At 56.4% G+C, this 19297-nt stretch overlaps 1 protein-coding gene across 2 annotated transcripts; it reads right to left on the minus strand.

The window, feature by feature from the left end:
• Positions 1–220: 220 nt before the first annotated feature.
• Positions 221–18900, minus strand: MPP1 (membrane palmitoylated protein 1). Of its 2 annotated transcripts, XM_038122749.1 has the most exons (12): positions 18674–18900; positions 12200–12343; positions 11782–11860; positions 10709–10794; positions 9527–9595; positions 6481–6677; positions 6109–6215; positions 5135–5215; positions 4436–4516; positions 3877–4079; positions 3475–3549; positions 221–1482 (listed from the first exon to the last, which is right to left on the minus strand). In XM_038122749.1, exons 1-12 carry the CDS (start codon positions 18773–18775, stop codon positions 1306–1308), a joined length of 1401 nt encoding a protein of 466 aa, XP_037978677.1. In that variant the 5' UTR covers positions 18776–18900; the 3' UTR covers positions 221–1305. The 2 variants fall into 2 exon arrangements, with proteins under 2 accessions (XP_037978677.1, XP_037978678.1); XM_038122750.1 differs by lacking the exon at positions 9527–9595.
• Between the last annotated feature and the right edge of the window lie 397 nt (positions 18901–19297).

Below are 19297 nucleotides of genomic sequence, written 5' to 3' on the forward strand. Positions count from 1 at the left end.
CAAAAAATAAATAAAACTTCTGGTTTTGAACAGGTGATTTTCTTACTCCTTTGGCTCCTCCCAGAATGTCAGTGGCATTCATGGGGCAGATTTTACCACGTACCCAGCCTCTGCTCCTCTCCTGAAGAAGCTGCTGGGGCAGAGAAATGGTGCTCATGTTGATGAGCCTTTGTCATCGCTTTGTCAGTGCCCAGCCTGAGAGGAAAAACACCAGCCATGGCAATGTTTCAGCACACATTTATTGCTGCTCATTGTTTCCCTGCAGTGGATCAGAACAAAGGTCCCTATTGCACATAGATTTTTATTTTTGGCATCCTTAAAAAAAAATTGCACAAGACTTCTTAACCACCTTCCCCTTGCCCCTATAGCTGACTGAACACACAAATGAGATTTTTCACCTACGTCGTGGATGTGGTGATACTTCCAGACATGGTGGTGTGGGGCTTGTGAGTCAGTACAAACCCTGGGGTGAGCATGGCTTCCATGTTTGCATACAGTGTGAGAAACACCCTAGACTGGAAAACATGCCTGGATGATCTTCGTGGACACTTTTCTACTGCATGCAACAGATAGTTGTGGCTGGATGTAGTTACCCATTGAAGAGGCCCTCTGTGCTCTGTGGGACTGGCTCAGCTGCTGCCCAGTTTCTCTGGCCAGGCAGTAACAATCCAAGCTGCACGGTGAGAATTCCAATACAGTGAGTTTTTACACCTATGGCTGCACAGGGTGAATGAGAAAACTCCAGCCTGGGAACATGGGCTGAGGCCTGCCTGGGGGTGCTCCATGCCACGTTCGTCATCTTCCCATTTGTGAGAGGAACCCCTTGGATGGAGGAGCTCTGGTGTGCTCTGGAGAAGCCTCCTAAGACCTAGACTTCCTTGAAGCCTCATGGCCTCCAGGAAGGGTTTTGAGTTGTGTGCGTTCCTGCCATGTCAGGAGAAATCTGTCAGGAAAAGCCCCTGTTCTGCCACTTGGGACTGCTGCAGGGAAGATCAGCTGGCGCTACAGCAGGACTGTGCTTTCCCTTGCCCGGGGAGGACAGGGAGCTGTGCTCTGAGCTAACCTGGGCTCTGCCGAAGCCACTGCCCCGCCCTGCAGTGCCACAAGAGGTGGCGCATCCCCGGGCAGCCTGTCCTGTGTTTGTTCCCCGGGAGAGGAGCTGTGGGCACCCTGTGAGTGTGTGAACCGAGACCGTGTCCGCGGAGCAGCGGGAGGGGAGTTGTGCTGGCTGTGTGGGGCAGGGGAAGCTGAGGAGGTGTTTCCCAGTGGCTGCAGGATGGTTGATGGGAAGCAGCTGGTGCCCTGTCAGTAGACCCAGGAGACAGGCACCCACTGTGGAGAGCTGCAGGCCTGCTCAAATGCCTCCTGCAGCAGCTGCAGGCTCTCTTCCACGCCGTTGTTGACCAGGGACAGGTCGAAGTAGTGTGCGTAGCGGCTCCGGATGCTCTCCGAGTCCTTGCGGAGCTGCTGCAGAGCCTCCGACTGCAAGGGACAGCACAGTGCTCAGCAGAGGAACTTCACAGCACACCCCGACCAGGAAACACCCTCCCAACACCAAAACAGCTCCAGTGCTTGGGAAGTATCAGCACAGAGAATCCTTGAAACTGGTCTGATGGGCCAGGAGCTGTTGTGTGATCTCTGGGCTTGTTGTCTGGGGCTTTTGCTGGACTACATGTGGCGCTGGGAGCATCAGCTTAGCTGCTAGAGTGAGGTCAGGCCTGCTGGCTCTCTATTTACCTCTGAAATGCTCTGTGGCAGCTCCCAGGGAGAAGGTTCACAAGCAGCAGCAGGCTGCTCAGTGGTCTGGTGGCACTGTCACCAGCTCCAGGCTGGGCTGGAGGTGGGATCCCTGCAGGATTCTGCCTTCCCACTGGCTGACCAGAGCAGCACCACCTGGCAGAGCTTCACCAGCCTCTCCACTGGTTTTGGCTGGGGTTTAGTGCTGCACTTCAATAGTAAAAGCAAAGCTGCCTCTTCCCTCCTGCCCAGCTTGTAGGGACAGCCCTGGGGTGCATCCCTGGGCAGCTCTGCCCCTGGCAATGAGGTCCAGACCATTTCCACATATTTCCCTAATGGAGCTTGAAAGACAGGCAGCTTCTGTGCCTGGGGAGGAGGGACAGCTTGGGGTGCAGTGCTCACTGAGCTCTGCTCTGTGCAGATTTAAATAGACCTAAATGGGTATTATTAGATTATATTAATTATCATATCTATTATATATCTATTATTAATAGATTAAATAGACATAAAATATATTAATAGACCCAAATCAAACCAGTCTTTATGTCCTTCCCTTCTTTTTTGTTAGACCACCTGGGTTTATATCACAATACTGATACCTTTAGTGGTCAGCACTAAAAACATTACAGATGGTAATATTTGAAATACCACACCTTCCCTCGGGGCACAGCAAGCTTTTGTCTTTAAGGTGTTCAGTTCAACACTGACAAACTTTAAATATAATTATTACCCTAAGGGCAAAAAAAAAAAAAAAAAAGAAGATACTGCTTAGCTACCTTCATCTTGAAAGAGTTACTGAAAATATTCATCTATTAATTTTTCCTATACTGTGGATGGAGCCAGCAGCTGTCGGGGGTGGAGAGGGGAGGGAGGGCAAGCAGCAGCTTTTGCTCATGTGAGCTCTGCGGGGTCACATTAACTCCGCCGCATCCCTCTCCTCGAGTGAGCCGAGCTGCAGGATTATATTTAGTGCCTGGCAGCAGAGCTGGCCCTGCCCACTGCAGCAGGATGTGATTCCTCTCTGGATGGGTGACAGAGTGGTCCTTTCTGTTCTAAGATCTGTCCCCTTTTCCCCTCCCCAGCCTGCTGCATCGGGCAGTTAATGTTCCTCTAAATACCTGCACAACACTCGCTCTGAAGGTTGCATAAATATCCTCTCTGCAAACTATCTGCAGCCTAAGCTTTACAAACATGATAGGTTGGAAGAGGTGGCCTTGTGGCCATTGAATCCAGGAGCACAGCTCTGGGTTTTCTTGTTGGCCTCTCTGCCCATCTCCCTGCCAAGCTGGGGTGTAGGGCTGGGTAAGCAGCATCCCTGCATCCAGGGGGCTTCCAGGGAAGTGATAGCCTGTGGCTGCCAGCCTGAGGCTTGGCACTGAATGAGTTAACTGCGCTATCAGTGCTGCTTTCATCCTCACGTTAAAGGGATCAGCATTCTAATGAGGCAAAGAATGAAAGGAGCTCTTGTTTGTGTGTCTATTTGCATAGCTGATGGGAGGGTAAATGCTCCTGCCCCACAGCTGGGCTGTGCTCCCCGCTGGGATTGTGCAGTGGGATGAGGGCTGCCGAGTCTACAGCTGCAGGAATGGGCAGTTCGGGGCTGGGCTGAGTTCTGCACCACCAAGAGCCGAGCAGACAGCAATCCGCTGATGGGGAGCCCTGGGTTGCTGCAGCAGGCGCTGCCGTGGCCCAAGAAGCGCATGCAGAGGGGGACAGGAGGGGACAGGTGGCACTCACCTCCTCTGCCCTGTCTGTCGGGGCAATGAACACTATGAACGGGGAGAGCTCGGCCGTGCGGACGATCTTGAGGGTCTGTGGAGAGAGGGGTGCAGTTACCAGAGTGTGGCCCCCCAGGCTGGGACTGCGGTGCAGTGGGGGCTGAAGGAGACATGTCCCCTCACTGGGTGGACTCCTGGAAAATGGTCCCTGCAACCCACTCCCACAGCAGCCTGGCCGTGGCCGGTACGTGCTGGGACAGGGACCACCCTCACTGTACCCATGCCTTGGGAGTGGAAATGCCTCCCCAGGGCTTGCTGGCTTTTTCCTCTGGGAAGAGAAGGCAGGGACAGTCACAGCCAGCACCCAGGGAATGCAATCCGTGGCAGCCCCTGTCCACCCACCCCTTCCCCTGCTCCCTACCTGGGGCTCAATATCCAAAATAGCGACCTTGTCCTGCTGGTGGATCTTGTGCACTGTTTCAAACTTGGTGCCAAACATATTTCCCTGGTAGCTTCCAAACTCCAAGAACTCATTGGCTGAGATGTCCCGGGTCATCTCCTCAGTGGAAACAAAGTAATAGTCCTTCCCATCCACCTCATTCTTCTTCTGGGGGCGTGTGGTGTCTGGGAAGGGAGAGAGAGGGTGAGTGCTGGCCCCCAGAAAGAGGGGGAACAGAGTGGAGCAGGCATCAAGATCAAGCTGTACTAATCCCCCGCTAACTGCTTCCTGCTTTGGACCAGTAGGGACCTCAGCCAGCTGGGGACAGGCACTGGATGAAGAGTGAGGTGTCTGTGTGGGGGGCAGCAGCCCTGCAGCCTCTGTGGGTAAAGGTGGGTCCATGTGGGACTGCAGGCAGGGAGGCCTTGCATGTGAGGACCTGACTTCAGGGGCTTGGAGGAACATCTCCCCACTCCCACCTGCTGTCAGAAGGTCCTGGAACAAAGAGGTGAGGGGAAATGCATCCTGTGCTGGTACTTACATGGGGGTGGGTACATGAACTTCTCTGGGTTGTTGCTGAGCAGAGCATTCTTGATGTGGCTGCGGCCCACACCACTGGCTCCTGGAAGAGAGAGAGACAGAGAGAGATATGGACACCAGAGCTGGGCTCAGAGCAGCCTGGTGGGAGATGCTAGGGCCGCTCCACAGCTCTGGGTCTGAGAAAAAGTGCAGAGCTTGGCCTGGGCCCTGCCCAGTATGTGCTTTCTGGGCTGGTCTGTGGTGTCTTCCAGCCCTGGCAGAGGCTCTTCATGCCCTGGGGATGCTCATCTCCAGCCCCAGCTGGAGACAGGACTGCTGCCTGCAGAGCAACCAGCCTGGCTGGATTGAGTGCTGCCCATGCCTGTGGAATCCACCACCAAGTGCTCAGTCCCCACAGAGTGGGAGTGCTTGCTTTGATGCAACTGCAGAGCTGCTTTTAATAGGGATTTTCCATGAAGATACTCAGCAGTTGCAAATGCCTGAATTAATTCTTCCCCAGCATTGCAGCAGATGCCAGATCATTCATGCTGCATGGAGGGGGTCAGCCTACGTATGGGATGACTGCTGCAGGCTGAAGAAATGCCTCCCAGACCTTACGTGGTCTTGAAGGCCACGCCACCCAGCCCCTGAGCAGTCCTGGTTCCCCCTGGTTCCCACACAGAGCCCCTGTGCTGCAGAGGGTGCCTGGAACAGGACCTACCAATGAGCACCAGAGTCTTCCTCTTGAAGGCAGGCAGCCTCACCACCTCCTCATAGGAGACAACATCCAGCTGGTCAAAAACTGGGGTGGAGGAGAAAGAGATATGGAGGGGTCAGAACTGGCTTGGCCACACCAGCATGACCCATGTATGTGTGCCAGAGCAAAGCCAGGTCAAATGGACAGCAGTGGTCAGGACTGGGCTGGGAGCTCATCCACCTTTGGCTGCTTGGGAAAATGAGAAGCATTATGTGAGGGGCAGAGTGGCTGCTGGGGAGCTGCCAAAGAAGCCAGGGAAGCCATTACTTTTGCTCAGTAATTCTGCTCAGGACAGTAGCTCCCTGCTGGGAGCTAGGCTGGAGGCAGCAAGATGCTGCAGGGAGCTCGTTGCTGGGTGAGCTTTATATATCTGGGTGATTTACAGCCTTGTTTGTTGCTGGTTGGAGCTGTAGGCTGGGCCAGGAGCCAGCAGTCCCTGGACACCCACCTTTGCCAGCTCTTGGCTCAGTTTAGCATGGGGTGCTGCATGGGTGGCCAAGGGGCAGCTCCCTGCCCCACCAGGGACAGGCCTTGGCAGCTGTGGGAGCAGTTCAGGCTGCTCCCCGACTGCTGAGCAGCAGCACTGCCACTGCCTCCCCTGTGTTCAGCAGCCTGTGGGGTTTGAGGCTGGGGAGCCTGAGCTCACAGGGCCAGGAGTGCAAGGGATTGTCACCAGGGGAGAGCACAGGAGCTCAGTGCTGAGCCAGCCCTGGCCTCGTGCTCTACACGGGGACACAGCTGTGGCCACATGAGGAACATGAAGACTGCAGAAAAGACTCAAAAAAAGCTGACAGCTGTGCTGTGGGGTATCCTGAGATTCCACTGCTGACACAGCTGGGCTGTTTGGTTGACTCCCGAGGAGGACAGAGCCAGCCCTGCCCAGAGGCAGGGGGATGGCCAGGGCTGGGAATCGAGCCCACTGCCCTGCTCACACTTACTTGAGCTGTGCTTGGCCAGGTATTTGTCTTTGCACTTCTTCTTCTTCCCAAAGGGGCTGCAGCTCGGGGATTCGCTCTGGCTGGGCTGGGTGACGCTCGCCACACGCCTGCCAAGAGAGGAGGACACCCCCATGGCCCAGCTGTCACCCCAAGCCCTGGGACAGCAGCAGGACTGTCCCTCAGACATGCAAGAGAAACAGGTTGACTGCTGGGACAGGCGAAGGCTCACCCTGCAGCACATGAAGGGGACATTTTCCTCCTTGTCCCAGCAGTGACACTGGTGTTACCCAACACAAACTCCTGATAGCACATGGCCACTGCTCCCGCCTCCACTCCCAGATCCAGCCCTTCTGGGCAAATGCAGGGACCTACCACTCCTGCAGCTCTGGAGAAGGGATGAGTCCTGCTGACTCCGTGCAGGAGCCCTCAACCCGGCCCTGCCACCAGTTGCTGTCGTCCTTGTTTATGATCTGAATCACATCACCGATCTGAAACTTCAGTCCTGCTTCCTTGCAGGGGATCAGGTTGTCTTTCTTGGGGTCATAATCAAACTGTGCCCTCATGAACATCTGCAAAAGAGGAGACCAGAGTCAGCCTGGCCATGCAGGGTGGCTGAGTTTGGCCCCCACACTGCATCCCCAGGCAGTGACTGCAGAGATGGCTCCAGGCACAAAGCCCCTGCTCCTTTCCAGGCCCCACAAGGCTGTGTGGGGAGAAAGGAGGTGCACAAAGCCTAGGGGGGAAAGTCTTGGGCACGGAATTGTAGTGACATGAGGTGGTGAGTGGATGATGGCATCTTGGTCTTACTGGGAGCTGATGACAGGGCTGTTGCCTCTAGGCACACCCACACCCACAGGCGGTGTTCAAACCCTGCCATGGAGCCTCCCTGCAGTGCCCTGGGTGCTGCACAGTGCTGCTGAGCTGGGCCAGCCACGGAGGAGTCCCACCAACATGGTGCACAACTGGGCTCTACAGTGGGGTGAGCACAGAGGTGATGTTGTAAGAGGGAAGGGCATGGCTCAATCTCAGCTGCTCTGTGCTGCCTTTCCCCACAAATGGGCAATCCCTGCATGGCACAAGGTCTCTGGGGAGCCAAGGCTGCAGTGCTGTATCCATCCCTGCCTTGGTCTGTCCCGGTCCCTTTTGCATCTTCCAAAATTCATCACAGCTACAACTGGAAATGAGCTGCTGCTATTGCTTCCCAGGCCACTATGTACCCTCCTGAGGCTGGGGAAGCCCTGGGGACCAAGAAGGTGTGAGAAAGTTTGTTTTCCCTGTCCCTTTTGCTTACTCAGGTCTTTGAGAGGGAGTCTACAGCACCCACTCCTAGCAGGACCCTGTCAGGACTAGAGTGTAGGCAAAGCCAGGCAGAGTGTAGAGCATTAGGAGTGAAAAGCAGCATTTAGGGAATGCTGAGCATGATCCTAGCAAGTTAGTTACCCCAGAAACACAGCATGTAGCAAGGGGGAAAAGAGTTCCACATGGGGTGATGCCTGTCCTGTCCTCAGATGTGATAGGCAGGGCCTGGAAACTCATCCTCCCTCGGCAGGGTAGACCATGCTGTCCTTGTTCCACATTAGAACCGCTTCCCTCAGCTGTGCCACTGCAGGCACAGAGCCATCAGGAAACAAACAGTTCCCTTTCACTGCCAGAAAAGACCATATGGATCACGCTGTGACACGAGGGCTCACAAGAAAATGCAATTAGGAAAAACAATAAGAGTGGAATCTCCTTTCAGGATGAGGACTGCTGCTTGCTTTGAGAGCACTCTGGCACCAGGAAGCACAAACATGAGGGATACACAGCAGGCACTGCACAGGCACCTGCCCAGAGCTCTCTGCTCCTGCAGCACTGGTGTCCCAAGCCAGGACATTGGGGAAAGATCCCCCCTACACCAGTTAGGAGCTGGCATCAGACAGCTCCACACATCACCCACAACTGCACAGGGCTCTTTGCCTGCCTGCTGCCAGCCCCTCTCTGGGGCCAGACACTCAGCTGCTGAGCAGGCTCCAGCATGAGAAGTCTTGGTCTTTTAAAGTCAAAGGGCTGCAGGGAATATGCTGGAGGGGTCCTCAAGAGCCTTGAATGCTCTGTGCTTCCTCTCATTAAGATACTCCCAAGCAGACCTGTTCCAAGAGGCACTCAGCCTCGTGAGCCCGGGCAGGGGAAAATCATGATGCCAGGATCTCCATCATCCTGCCTGCCAGGCACTGAAATGAAGGTGATCATGGGGGTCCAAACAGTCACCTCTTGGTGGTGGTACTGCAACAAACACAGACACAAGCAGCTGTGGCTCTGGGGAGCAGACAGCACCACTGCCCTGGGCACAGCAGGACCAGTACAACTGTTGCTGGGAAGGAGTTTGTCCCTGTGTCTTTCCCAGCCTCAGGTGAACCAGCAACCGCATTCTTTTCCTCTGGGGTAGATTTTCCCCTGGCACCGAGTTGGCCAACTGGAGCTGGCTGGGTCAGGACAGGTAGGGCAGACTGACAGCGGGGAAGGACAGACAGGGCCAGTGTTTAATAAACACACATGCTCAACAAAGCTGGTTGAGCAGGACTGGGGACAGCATAAACTGAGGAAGAAACAGAGCCACCGACAACTGCCACCACATTCAGAACTTCAGCTTCTCTGGGTAAAGAATGATGTGTGCTCCCGCAGCCCACCCCAGCACCATCCAGCCCCCACCCTCTGCCTCTGAACTCCTCTCCCTCCCCTGCCTGTCCATGATAGGGGGCTGCACTGGGGCTGGCTCCTGCACAAGGACAAGACAGCAACCCAGCTACAACGCCCCAAAGTCCTGGCAGAGAACACAGCCCTCCCCATTGTTCTATTTCAGCCTCAGCAGGACTTCAAAGGCAAAGCCACGCAGGTGTCATTCCCTGGAGACACAGCACGGCCCCCTACCCTGGCAGTGACAGCAGGCGCAAGGAACTGCCTTCCTTCCCCCCACTGCTTCCTTCCTCCCACGCTGTGCACGGTGCCATCCGGGCTGACGTCGCCCTTATTGGGGCTGCTGCACCCGGCCTTGGTGGCAGCAGGGACCACAGAGCCGGGGGCTGCCCCTGTCACACACGGTCATGGCTCTGGAGAAGACCCTCACGTGCTCCTTGGTGTGCACCTGCCACTGCTTTCCCCTCCCCAAACACCACTGGTGGCTCAGCCATCCCAGCCCTGGGTTCCTACACACACTTTGGGTGAATACACCCACACGGGCCCAACATGTGGTTCTTTGCAGGGATGTAAGCACAGGACAGATCCCTCCAGCAGCTCAGACAAGGCAGGCACCCCCTTGCCCGGACACCCCTGGCTGAGCACAGCTCTCCTCTCAGCACTGCTCCTGCATGATTTGCTCTGGTCCCACCCTGCCCCACAGCCATGTCCCAGCACTGCCCGTGGGTGCAGGGGCTGCACTTACCTGGAGAGCAGGGAGGCGGCTTTGCTGGTTGGGAATGACTTTTAATGAGACCATCCCCTTGGTTTCTTTCTAGTGAACAAAGGGGAGAAAGAAGAGTTGGAGGAGGTGGTGTCTGGAGGCAGCTCAACAGCAGCGACCTGTGCAGGGAGGTGCTGAGTGCCAGGACCTGCAAAGGCAGGGCTTCTGGGCACCCCACCATGCTGTGGTGGTGGGGGACACCACAACCTGGTCAGAAATAGCTGTGCTTGGCTTTGCCATACTTGTCCCATTCCCATGAGGGACACCAGCAGCCCCCAATGGTCTGGCTGTGGGCACTGCTAAGCACCACCAGAATGAACATGGAGACCTGCATCATCTCCTCTCTGGCTGCTCCAGTGAGGAGCCTGAGAGGAGAGGCTGACTCTTCCAGGTCCCCTCCATGTTGACCCCTTGCTCTGGCCCTCCTGGTGACATAAGAGCACAGCACTCTCTTGCCTGCCACAGGCCAGTGCACTGCTGCCTCACACACATCACAACCCCCACATGATCCTGTGGGACAACCTCCTGTGGAGGCTTGGAGGGGCCTCCTGGGCCAACCACTCTTCTCAGGAGGCAAAAACAAAGACAAGCTCCTCCTTGGTCCTGCTGTCTGGAGCAGGGACACCCTGTTGGTAAGGCCAAGCCTCCTGCTTTAGGCTGCTGGTGGGGGTTCTCAGCAGCACAACCACCTCCCTCCAGCAAGGTGTCATATGCTGGGCATAGATCAGGGTCAATGTATGAACCCAAGGCAGCTCTGAGGCCCTGTCCAAAGCTGTCTCTGGCAAGGGCTTGACAGGATCACCATGACCTCAGCAGCAGGCAAATGGCACCAAGATGACATGCATGTGTGGATCAGGTCTGCAAGAGCAGCCCGCCCTGGGCTGGAGCTGCACAGCAGCCTTGGCAAACAGAGGTGGTTTCCAAGCCCCACACAGGATCAGCACATGTCAGGGACACAGTCAACAGCCTTCTCTGCTGCTCCAGGAGGCCAGAAACAAGCAGCAAGCACAGGGGGCTGCATGCAGGATGGTTTCTGCCACACCACACTGCTGTATGTAGGCAGCTGTGTGCTGGCTCTAGTGCGTGGGAGGGGGTGAATGCCCACAGCATGCAGGGCAAAGGGGTCCTTCCCAGGGAACGGCCCTGACACACACAGATACCTACCAGCATCTTCTGCAGCTGGTCAACTGAGTGGTTGCTCGCACTCTGCCCATTGATTTCTATGATTTCATCACCCACGTGAAGGGAGCCTGCCAGCAATGTGAGAAATATGAAAATGCAAAAAAGGGACAAGAGCTGCTCACCAAACCCAATTCACACAGCTCCATGAGCCTCCAGGGCCAGGACACTGCAGTGTTTGCCTGGCAGTGCTTCTGGAACCACACATGCCATCTCAGCACATAGCAGGAAAGCACAAGGGGAATGAATTCTTCCCCCTCCACCCAACACACACACCTAGCCAGTCCAAAGGTCACCAGGCTGCTTTCCACTGTGTGCAAAGTGCTCTGGACCGGTCAAAGCACCTGCATCAGCATTTCAAACACAGCCCCAAGTACCTCACCTGGAGCCAATCACAACCTCCTTACAGGGCCCTTAACACAAGCATTCCTGACTTTGTGTGTTTTCAGTTTATATACCCAGGCAGATTACAGCCTCAGATATACTACTAAAAATCAGGCTCCAGTAATGTTATTGGAATGGCTCCTGTCTTATTTTGGCAGTGGTAAGCACAGACTTTCCACTTGGATCCAAGGCTGGAAAAGCAGCCTCTTCTAAGCAGAGAACATCTCGTATCCACACCTCCTTGGCAAGACCCAAACCAGAAAACAGCACCTATTTACTTCTTTTGGTCTGCAGAGCCAATCTACAGGATGCCTGTCCCACCTGTGCACTTTAGGAATGGGAAGAGGTTCCCCCACGGTCCCTGAGGTATGATCCATCTCCTCTTACAGTGACCCCATCACGAGACAGAGACAGATGATCTCCAGTTCCTTTTCGGGAGAGCCCTTCCCCCAGCCCTTTATTTATCCCTAAAGCCTCCAGTGTTTTAACGTGACAACCATGCAGAGAGACCAGTGAGTCCCAAGCTCCTGACACATCCCTAGGGGAGGAACAGGCACAAATGTCCGTGTCCCAGGGGAAAGCCAGCAGTGCTGAGAACCTGCATTACTGCTGCATAGGAAGAAACCACCTGCAGACGTGCACCCCATGCACCGCTTCTCCAAAGGCCTTGTTACCTTGTCTGTGAATCATGCCCCCATGGAAGATCCTGGCCACCATGCAGCTCTGCTTGTCATTTTGCTTCAGCGTGATTCCCTGGAAGACAGGAAAATCCATGACTGCTCGCTGCAGGGGAGAGCCCTCCTGCCTTCACAAAGTCCTCTCCAGGACCATGTCCACAGTGGGCTGTGCAGTGGCTGGGGGAAAAGTCCCTGCTAGGCCAACTCAGGCTGCTGCAGCTCCTCTTGGCACAAGCATCACCACCCTTTGCGGGGCTCACTTCGGGTCCCTGGGCAGAAGCAGACTCCAGCACCTTCTTCCCATGGCCAAGATCTCCAGTGACCTGTTTCCCTCAAGGCCAGGCTGCTGGCACAGCTCAAGCTGCCCCTCCACCCCCCGGGTGCCATCCAGCTTTGGGGCCTTGCCAGCTCTCACCATGGGCTCCTCGGTGACCTTCTCGAACTGCACAAGGCGGATCTTGCGCACCTCGCGGCCGCTGCTGTGCGAGGGGCTGCCCAGGGTCGCTGAGCCGTTGGTATAAATGTCCTCAGTCAGGGCGTTTGGGGACTGAGTCATGGCCTGTCGGGGCAAAACAGAGACCACGATTTAGGGGCTCCACCTGGGAATGCTGGATCCCTGCTCTGGGGCTCAGCTACTCAAACCTGTTAAGGTGCCTGTGCCACAGGTGGAGCACAGGGGAGGAGAAGACACTACGGGCAAGAAAAGAAAAGGAGCGGAAGAACTTGAGCCTTGGAGATGTGGATGTAGTTTAATCTGCAGTTTTCCAGGTGGGAAACACAGGAGGTAAGAAAAATTTGGAAAACCTACAGGTAGAAGAAGCCAAAAGAGTTCACAGCTGATCTTCTGAAGCAAAGAGTCACAAACACTCCTTGTGTGTCGCAACAGCACTTGGCTCACAGACAGCTTGTTGCAGAACACAAAGCCCAGGACTTCTTCACCAAATGAACAGAGCAGTTTGGGACTCACCCCTGAGAACTAGAGCCAGGCTTTGCTCTAGCCCAATTTGCAAGTTCAACCTTTCCTGACCTACATCAGTGTGCAACTGATATGGTGCAGTGCCACATACACAACATCCAGGCAGTGAAGGCAGTGCTCCCAAGCCAAGCAGAAACATCCCATTCCCCTCCCAGCTCCTTTCAAGCTGGTTTGCACTGGAAAGCCAGGCTTTCAGTCCTGAGGAAACCTCTGTTCTTGGTCTCCAGCATGTGCTGGCACCAGGGCTGATGGAGAGTGCTTGTGGTCCCACACAAAGATCTCCAAATCCACACAGCTCACAAATGTGCCTGTTTGTCCCCAAGTGCAGTGGACTTTCCTCAAGCCTCTCCCAGATCAGTGCTAGCCCAGCAAAACCCAGACCAGCTTCGATCTGCAGCCTCTGCCTGCCCTGTTGGCACAAATTCCCACACCAGCCCATGATGCAAAACAAACCCTCCTGGCTGTCCCACTCCACACCACACTCCTGGCTTTGCTGCCCAGTTTGCAGCCTGCACCCTCCCTCCCAGCAGTGCCTGAGCTGAGAGCCACAGCCAGCAAAGCTGCAGGGATACCCAGCAAAGTCCTCATCAGCTTCAGTCCTGCATCAGCAACGTGGCAGTGCCCAGACAGGCAGAGCCAGCACCTCTCCTCACCACAGCCTGACTTGTGAACTGAGCACCAAGGCCAGAAGCTACACGTCAGGAACTGGGAAATATCAGCCTGACCCTCCTGCCCCAGCTCAGTCTCACCCACCCCTGACCTGGAGCAGAGGAGAAGCTGCAGCCTCACACTGCCAGGTGGGGAGGCAGATCCGGTCAGGCCAGTGAAGAGTACCTGCTCCTGGGCTGCAGCCATGCCACCAAACCACAATAATATGAGCTTTGGTAGGGATGTGCTGGAATGCTGCTGGCTGAGACAGTGATCCAGCTCTGTGCAATGGCAGAAAGCAGGGAGGGAGCCAAAGAAAGGGGCAGCAGAGTCAGGACTAACAAGGACAGCAGGAAAGGTGCTGGCAGAGAGGGACAGAGCAGGCACCGTCACTGTCACAGCCCTCAGAAAGGGCACTGTGGGGCTAGGCCAGGGAGAGAAGGGCTCAGGGAGCTGTGTGCCCATGATGCAGTGATTTATTTTTAAGCCAGCTACTTCCAGAAGTGCCAACCAACCTCCTCCTCAAAAGGCAACCACGTGGGTTCCAGCTGCCAATGGCTTAAACATGGAGAAGAAGGCTGAATCCCAGCCCAGAACAGCAGCCAGGCCATGGACTTGCAGGGTGGAAGGAAGAACAACTTGTATCCATCCCCCCCAGCCTGGCTTGCCAGCCCAACAAGGCACGATGCTACCACACCATGTGCAGGGCAGAGGAACAGATCCAGCACTGTGTGTGCCTAGAGCTGTCCCACAGCTCTCTGTCAGCTGTCCCCCTCTGCCAAACCAGCAGATGCAAGGAGGAGTAGGAGGACAAGGACCTCCTCCAGCCCGACCTGAGGCCAAAGTGCCCACGAGATGGCTGGAGTCAGCACAGATCATACTTATCTTGGTCATGCCTTGGGAAAGTCTTATACCATGCAGTTCCTGGCTTCAAACCTCTAGGCTCAGCAGAGCCCAATGACCCAGGACAGCACAGTCTGCTCCAGGGACTGGGAGTTCCCATCCTCACCATCCCCATCAGCTGAGCCTCCTGGCCCCGACCTTTGCTTTTTGCTGAGAGCTGAAGAAAACACCCAGCCCTTGATGCTGACGCAGCACCAGCGTCACCCTGGTGACTTCTGGAGAACAAGGTCTGTCACCAGAGACTGGATGCTGTGCCTGGGGATGGCCACCAGTCACTTGATGGCAACTCTGAATGCAGAAGGGTCATTCAAAACCAGAGCCCACTTGTGGGCTTTTTGCTGATAGCACTTGGCAGCCAGTGGATGGGGATGGGAAAATGCCTGGTTCATGAGGACAGGAGGACCCTCGGGGCAGCAGATTCAGCCCTGATGTTGGCACCCAGAAACAGGAGATGTGTGTGGCTCTCATGTCCCATGCACACGAGCTGGCTGCCCGGATTGCCTTGCACTCTGCTGGCAGCTGCCATGCTCATCGCTGGCTTGGCCCAGCGTAGTCTGTGACCTCAAGAGCCTTTCAAGTCATGCTGGTGACGGGCCAGACTTCACTCCTTGTGCACTGCTCCACAGGAAACATCTGTGAGTGCTGCTGAGAGCCAGCCAGCCAGCTGCTCGTGGCCACCAGCCACTGCCAGCTGTGCACAGCCCCGCTCTGTCACTGCCAGGGCCCATGCTGGGGCAGACGTGGGGCAAGGAGGCTGGGGGGCTGAGCTGTGCAACAGGGCTGCTGGACAGCCAGTACCCAGCAGCCCTGTGTGCCTTGCAGCTGGCTGACAGGGGTACAAATCCTCCTGCACAAATCCTGCACTGGCAATGCACACAAGAGCCACCAGCTCCATGAGTCAGAGGTGCCCCACAACACCCTGTTTGCATTTTCCTCAAAAGCCCAGATTTCTGCCCCATACCCCGGAGCAGAGGGAACCAGTTCCTTGGGCAGTGTTTACCAACAGGGAATGTGGCGAGGATCCCAGGACTTGGCATCCTGTCCCCAGGGGGGTCAGCACTGTCTGCCAGGGCTGCTGCTGCTACTGTGCTGGCTCCACCAGGCTGCACGCCATGGGCAAATCAAACATTAACTGGGCAGCTTGTTTGCACGAGGCTGAAGCAGCACTTGAGGAAAGTAGCACTACAGTGCAAAGGGCACGTTCAGAGATTTGGTTCCTGGGCTCTCCTTGCTGCTCCAACCAGGAGACTTCAGTATCAGGTAGCCTTGGAAAAACAGGGCTGCCTGGTGAGTATGTGGAGGAAAGTACTGCTGGTTTTGCCAAGCAGGCCCCCAACGTACAGCAGCTTGAATGCAAGAAGGAATCCTGCAGCCAGGTTTCTCTGGGATTGCCCTCTTGGCTGGCTGGAAGACACGCTCTTCTCACACTGTGAGGAACAAAATCCCAGCTCCCTCCATGAATCATGACCCCTCACATTATAATTGCCACGGGTGCATGCAGGGAGGTTGGGGCCACTCCTTGGTGCAGAGATGTCCTGACCCAGCAATATCTCCTGCCACCTTCCAGTGCTTCCAGCCTTGCCTCCCTCCCCATCCAGGATCTGTCCATCTCAGTCTTGTACAGCTTAAAAAACACAGCAATGTGTAAAAAAAGCAAGGTAGCAAAAAATTGAGCTTGGGAGCTGCTTTAAGGCTGCTTCAGCAAGCTGGGGAGCTACAGCCACGTAGACATTTAGAAGTAATTCATTCTGCCAGAGGCTCTTGACTTCTCAAGTCTGCCTGCACAGCCACAGGAACAATCTCACCTAAAACCCCTTCTAGCAATATGATTGAAGTTTAAAAACAAGAATCAAACCAACAAACATTTAAACCAAAAAGGATTACATTGCTGACGTCAGGAAAAGGCCCGGCAACACCAACAAGTCTCTGTGGGAAGGGGAAAAGAGAAATAGAAAGGATACAAAATGATCGTGGCAGCCAGAAGGTGCTGCCAGCTGTGTGCCCTCACACTGACTCCAGATCACACAGTGCTGCAATGGAGATGGGCCAGATTTTCAAGGGAGCAGAGTCAGTTTTGCTGAGGCACCACCTTCCCACCAGAAAAGGCCGATGCAGCCTTGCAGATGTGTGTGTGAAGCTGGTAACCTCCAAGGGACAGCCAGTGAAACCACAACACCGACAGAAGGAGGAGCTGCCCTGCCACTCCATCCCAGCTTCCAGAACAAGCCCTGCAAAACAGCTTTTTCTCTGTAGCTGTGACACACAGCAACACAGCAAAATACATTTGAGATTAAAAAGTTGCAACCAGCCCTCCCCACTTCACTAGTCAAAGCCTAAAGTTTTAGCTCGGCTTTCAACCGAGTTTTACCTGTGGTTGATTCAGGATTCGGTCCTTGGGGACTGTGGTCTCAGTCTGCCTTGGAGCTGCTGCCAGTTGGATGCTGAGAACTGCTGCCCAGAGGCAAGAGCAGTGCTCCCTCTGCACCCTCAAGATCAGCTCTCCCCAGAAGTACCCTCCTTTTCTCCACCAAACTCCCAAAGGTCATGTTCGCTGCCCATTTTACAGCTGGGGAACTGAGTCACAGATGATAAAGGGACAAGCCCAAGGTCATCCTGCCAACCAGGTGCACAGCTGGAAAGAAAGCCCACACCTTTTTGGTAAATCTGTACTTGTCAGTCAGGAGATATGGCAAAGATATGCAGGCACGTGGTGAGGCTCAAGAGGAGAGGCCTGGGGTTGTTTTCTAACGATAACGTGGCTTCCACTTGCCATGATTTGCATGCCCTGCCACCATGTGAGGAACACAGCACAGCATTTCCCAGCACGTGGCTCTGCCAGAGAAAATGCAGAAGAGAAACCTCCCAGTCCCCCTGTTTGACTCCAGAACAGAGCAGCCAGGCAGACTCAGCACCCTTCCCAAGAAGGGACACTGCTGCTGGGCGAGGTCCTGGTGTCCCATGGAGGGGCCACAGCCACCCTGGCCCAGCACCATCTCTGCATGCCCATGACACAGAGACAGGTATCTGTGACTGGCAAGCTCAGGGCACTGCTGGAAGCCAGCCCTACAGAGCTCCTTTTAAAAGGCCTCACGCAGATCTCAGTCCACCATCTCTCCCTTTATCCCTACTGAAATAAATACACCATAACACCAGGAAGCTGCAGGGCAGCTCCTACACTTTCCATGCTCCGCTGCTATTGGCAATTTATCCTTGCTCTGTTTGCAGCCAGGCAGGCCCTCTGCCTGGATCTGGCAGGCAGAGGGATGGGAGAGCTCCTCTCAGCAGTTGCTTGGTCCAGACACCTTTGCTTTAATTATTTTTTTCCTACTGTTTTTTTCAAAACACCCTGTCGGGGTTGAACCATGAGAAGCAGACGAGCCACTGGTGTGAGACAGATCTGACAGCACTCTTTTGCATGTTTAAATGTCCAGCACGATGGGCCAAGGATAGCACTTCAGGGCAATTTCCTCCTTGCTCTCTCTCAGAGGCTCCCCACCGTGGCAAGGAAACCTTAGCCCAGGCACATTATGCCATGGCGTCACAAGGATGCCTTTTCAAAGCTGGAAATCTCTGCCGGGAGAAAAGCACCAGCTGTTCAACACTGGCAACTGCCGGCCTTCTCCTGGTTGTACCCAAGCTACCTCAAAGAACACTAAGTGAGGAAGGAGCCCACCCAGCAGAACCAAGAGGGCTGGTGCAGCCTGCCCTCCTCCTGTTGGAGGTGGGGTGCAGGCGGCCATCGGCTCACTCCCTGTCCCGGGGCAGGCGTGAGAGGGGCTGCGTGCGTCCCCCCTTCCCTGGTGAAGAGACCCCTACCCCCTGCAGCCCATGCCGTGGACCTGGAGGTTGCTCAGCAGCTGAATCAGCTCATGTGACAGGCAGTTCCAGTTCAGACCAGCTACAACTTTGCAGCAAAACAAGCACAATCCCTTCCGCGCCAGGATGCTGGAGCCTCGCTCTCCTGCACCCAGCTCCTTGTGCCCTGCCGGCTATGCTGGCTGACCGTTCCCCGGAGGCACCCGCGTCCCCAGCGAGCATCCCTGCTCCCGGGGCGCTGGGGAGCAGCGACGCCCCGCGCAGGGCCCGCAGCCGGATGCGCGGCGCGGGGGCTCTGCCTGTGGGACCCTGCTTCCCCCCGCGTGTGCGGGAGGGACGGGATGGAGCGGCATTCCCGGGGACCCGGGCCGGGCCTGAGCCGGGCGCAGAGTGCTGGGCTAAGGGCCCGCAGGGGAGCGGGGCACGCCGGGGGGGCTCTCTGCCGGGGCTCTCTGCCGGGGCTCTCTGCCGGGGCTCGGCGGGGATGGGGCCGGGAGCGGGGCGCAGGCGGAGCCGCGGGGTCTGGGGGCGCACCGGGCCGCTCACCTCGGGCTTGGGCCGGTTCTGCAGGAGGTGCTCCAGGTAGAGGTCGGAGAGCGCCGTCCTCATGCTGCCGCCGCCGGCGCTGCGCCCCGACTTGAGGGTCATCCCGGCGGCAGCTGCGGCCGGTCCCGCTGGCCCCGGCAGCGCTGAGCGGCCCGGCCCGGCTGCGGCAGCGCCGCGGGCTCCCGCACGCTCCGCCCGAGTGCGGCGGGGCCGGCGGCGGCCGGGCGGAGCCAGGCGGCGGGGGCGGGCCGGGGACGGGCCCGGGGCTCCGCAGGGCCGCCCGGCGGCAGCGGGGCCGAGCAAGCGGGGACAGCAGCCGGCGCTGGGAGGGTCCCCGTCGCCTCAGGGCTGGGCCGGCCCCTCGCCCGTGCCCGCCCCTGGTCGTGCCCAAGCATTCAGGTCACAGAGTGCACCCAAGCGACCCCAAACGGACCCGCGAGGGTCATCGAGGCCAGCTCCGGGCCCTGCACAGGACACCCCAAAGTCCCCCCTGTGCCCGAGAGCACTGTCCAAAGGCTCCGTGGGCTCTGTCGGGCTGCTGCTGTGAGCGCTGCCCTGGGGAGCCTGCTCCAGTGCCCCAGCACCCGCTGGGGGAAGAGCCTGTCCCTAATACACAACTAAACC

The sequence above is a fragment of the Motacilla alba genome, chromosome 4A (assembly GCF_015832195.1).
Source record: "Motacilla alba alba isolate MOTALB_02 chromosome 4A, Motacilla_alba_V1.0_pri, whole genome shotgun sequence".
Classification (NCBI taxonomy): domain Eukaryota; kingdom Metazoa; phylum Chordata; class Aves; order Passeriformes; family Motacillidae; genus Motacilla; species Motacilla alba.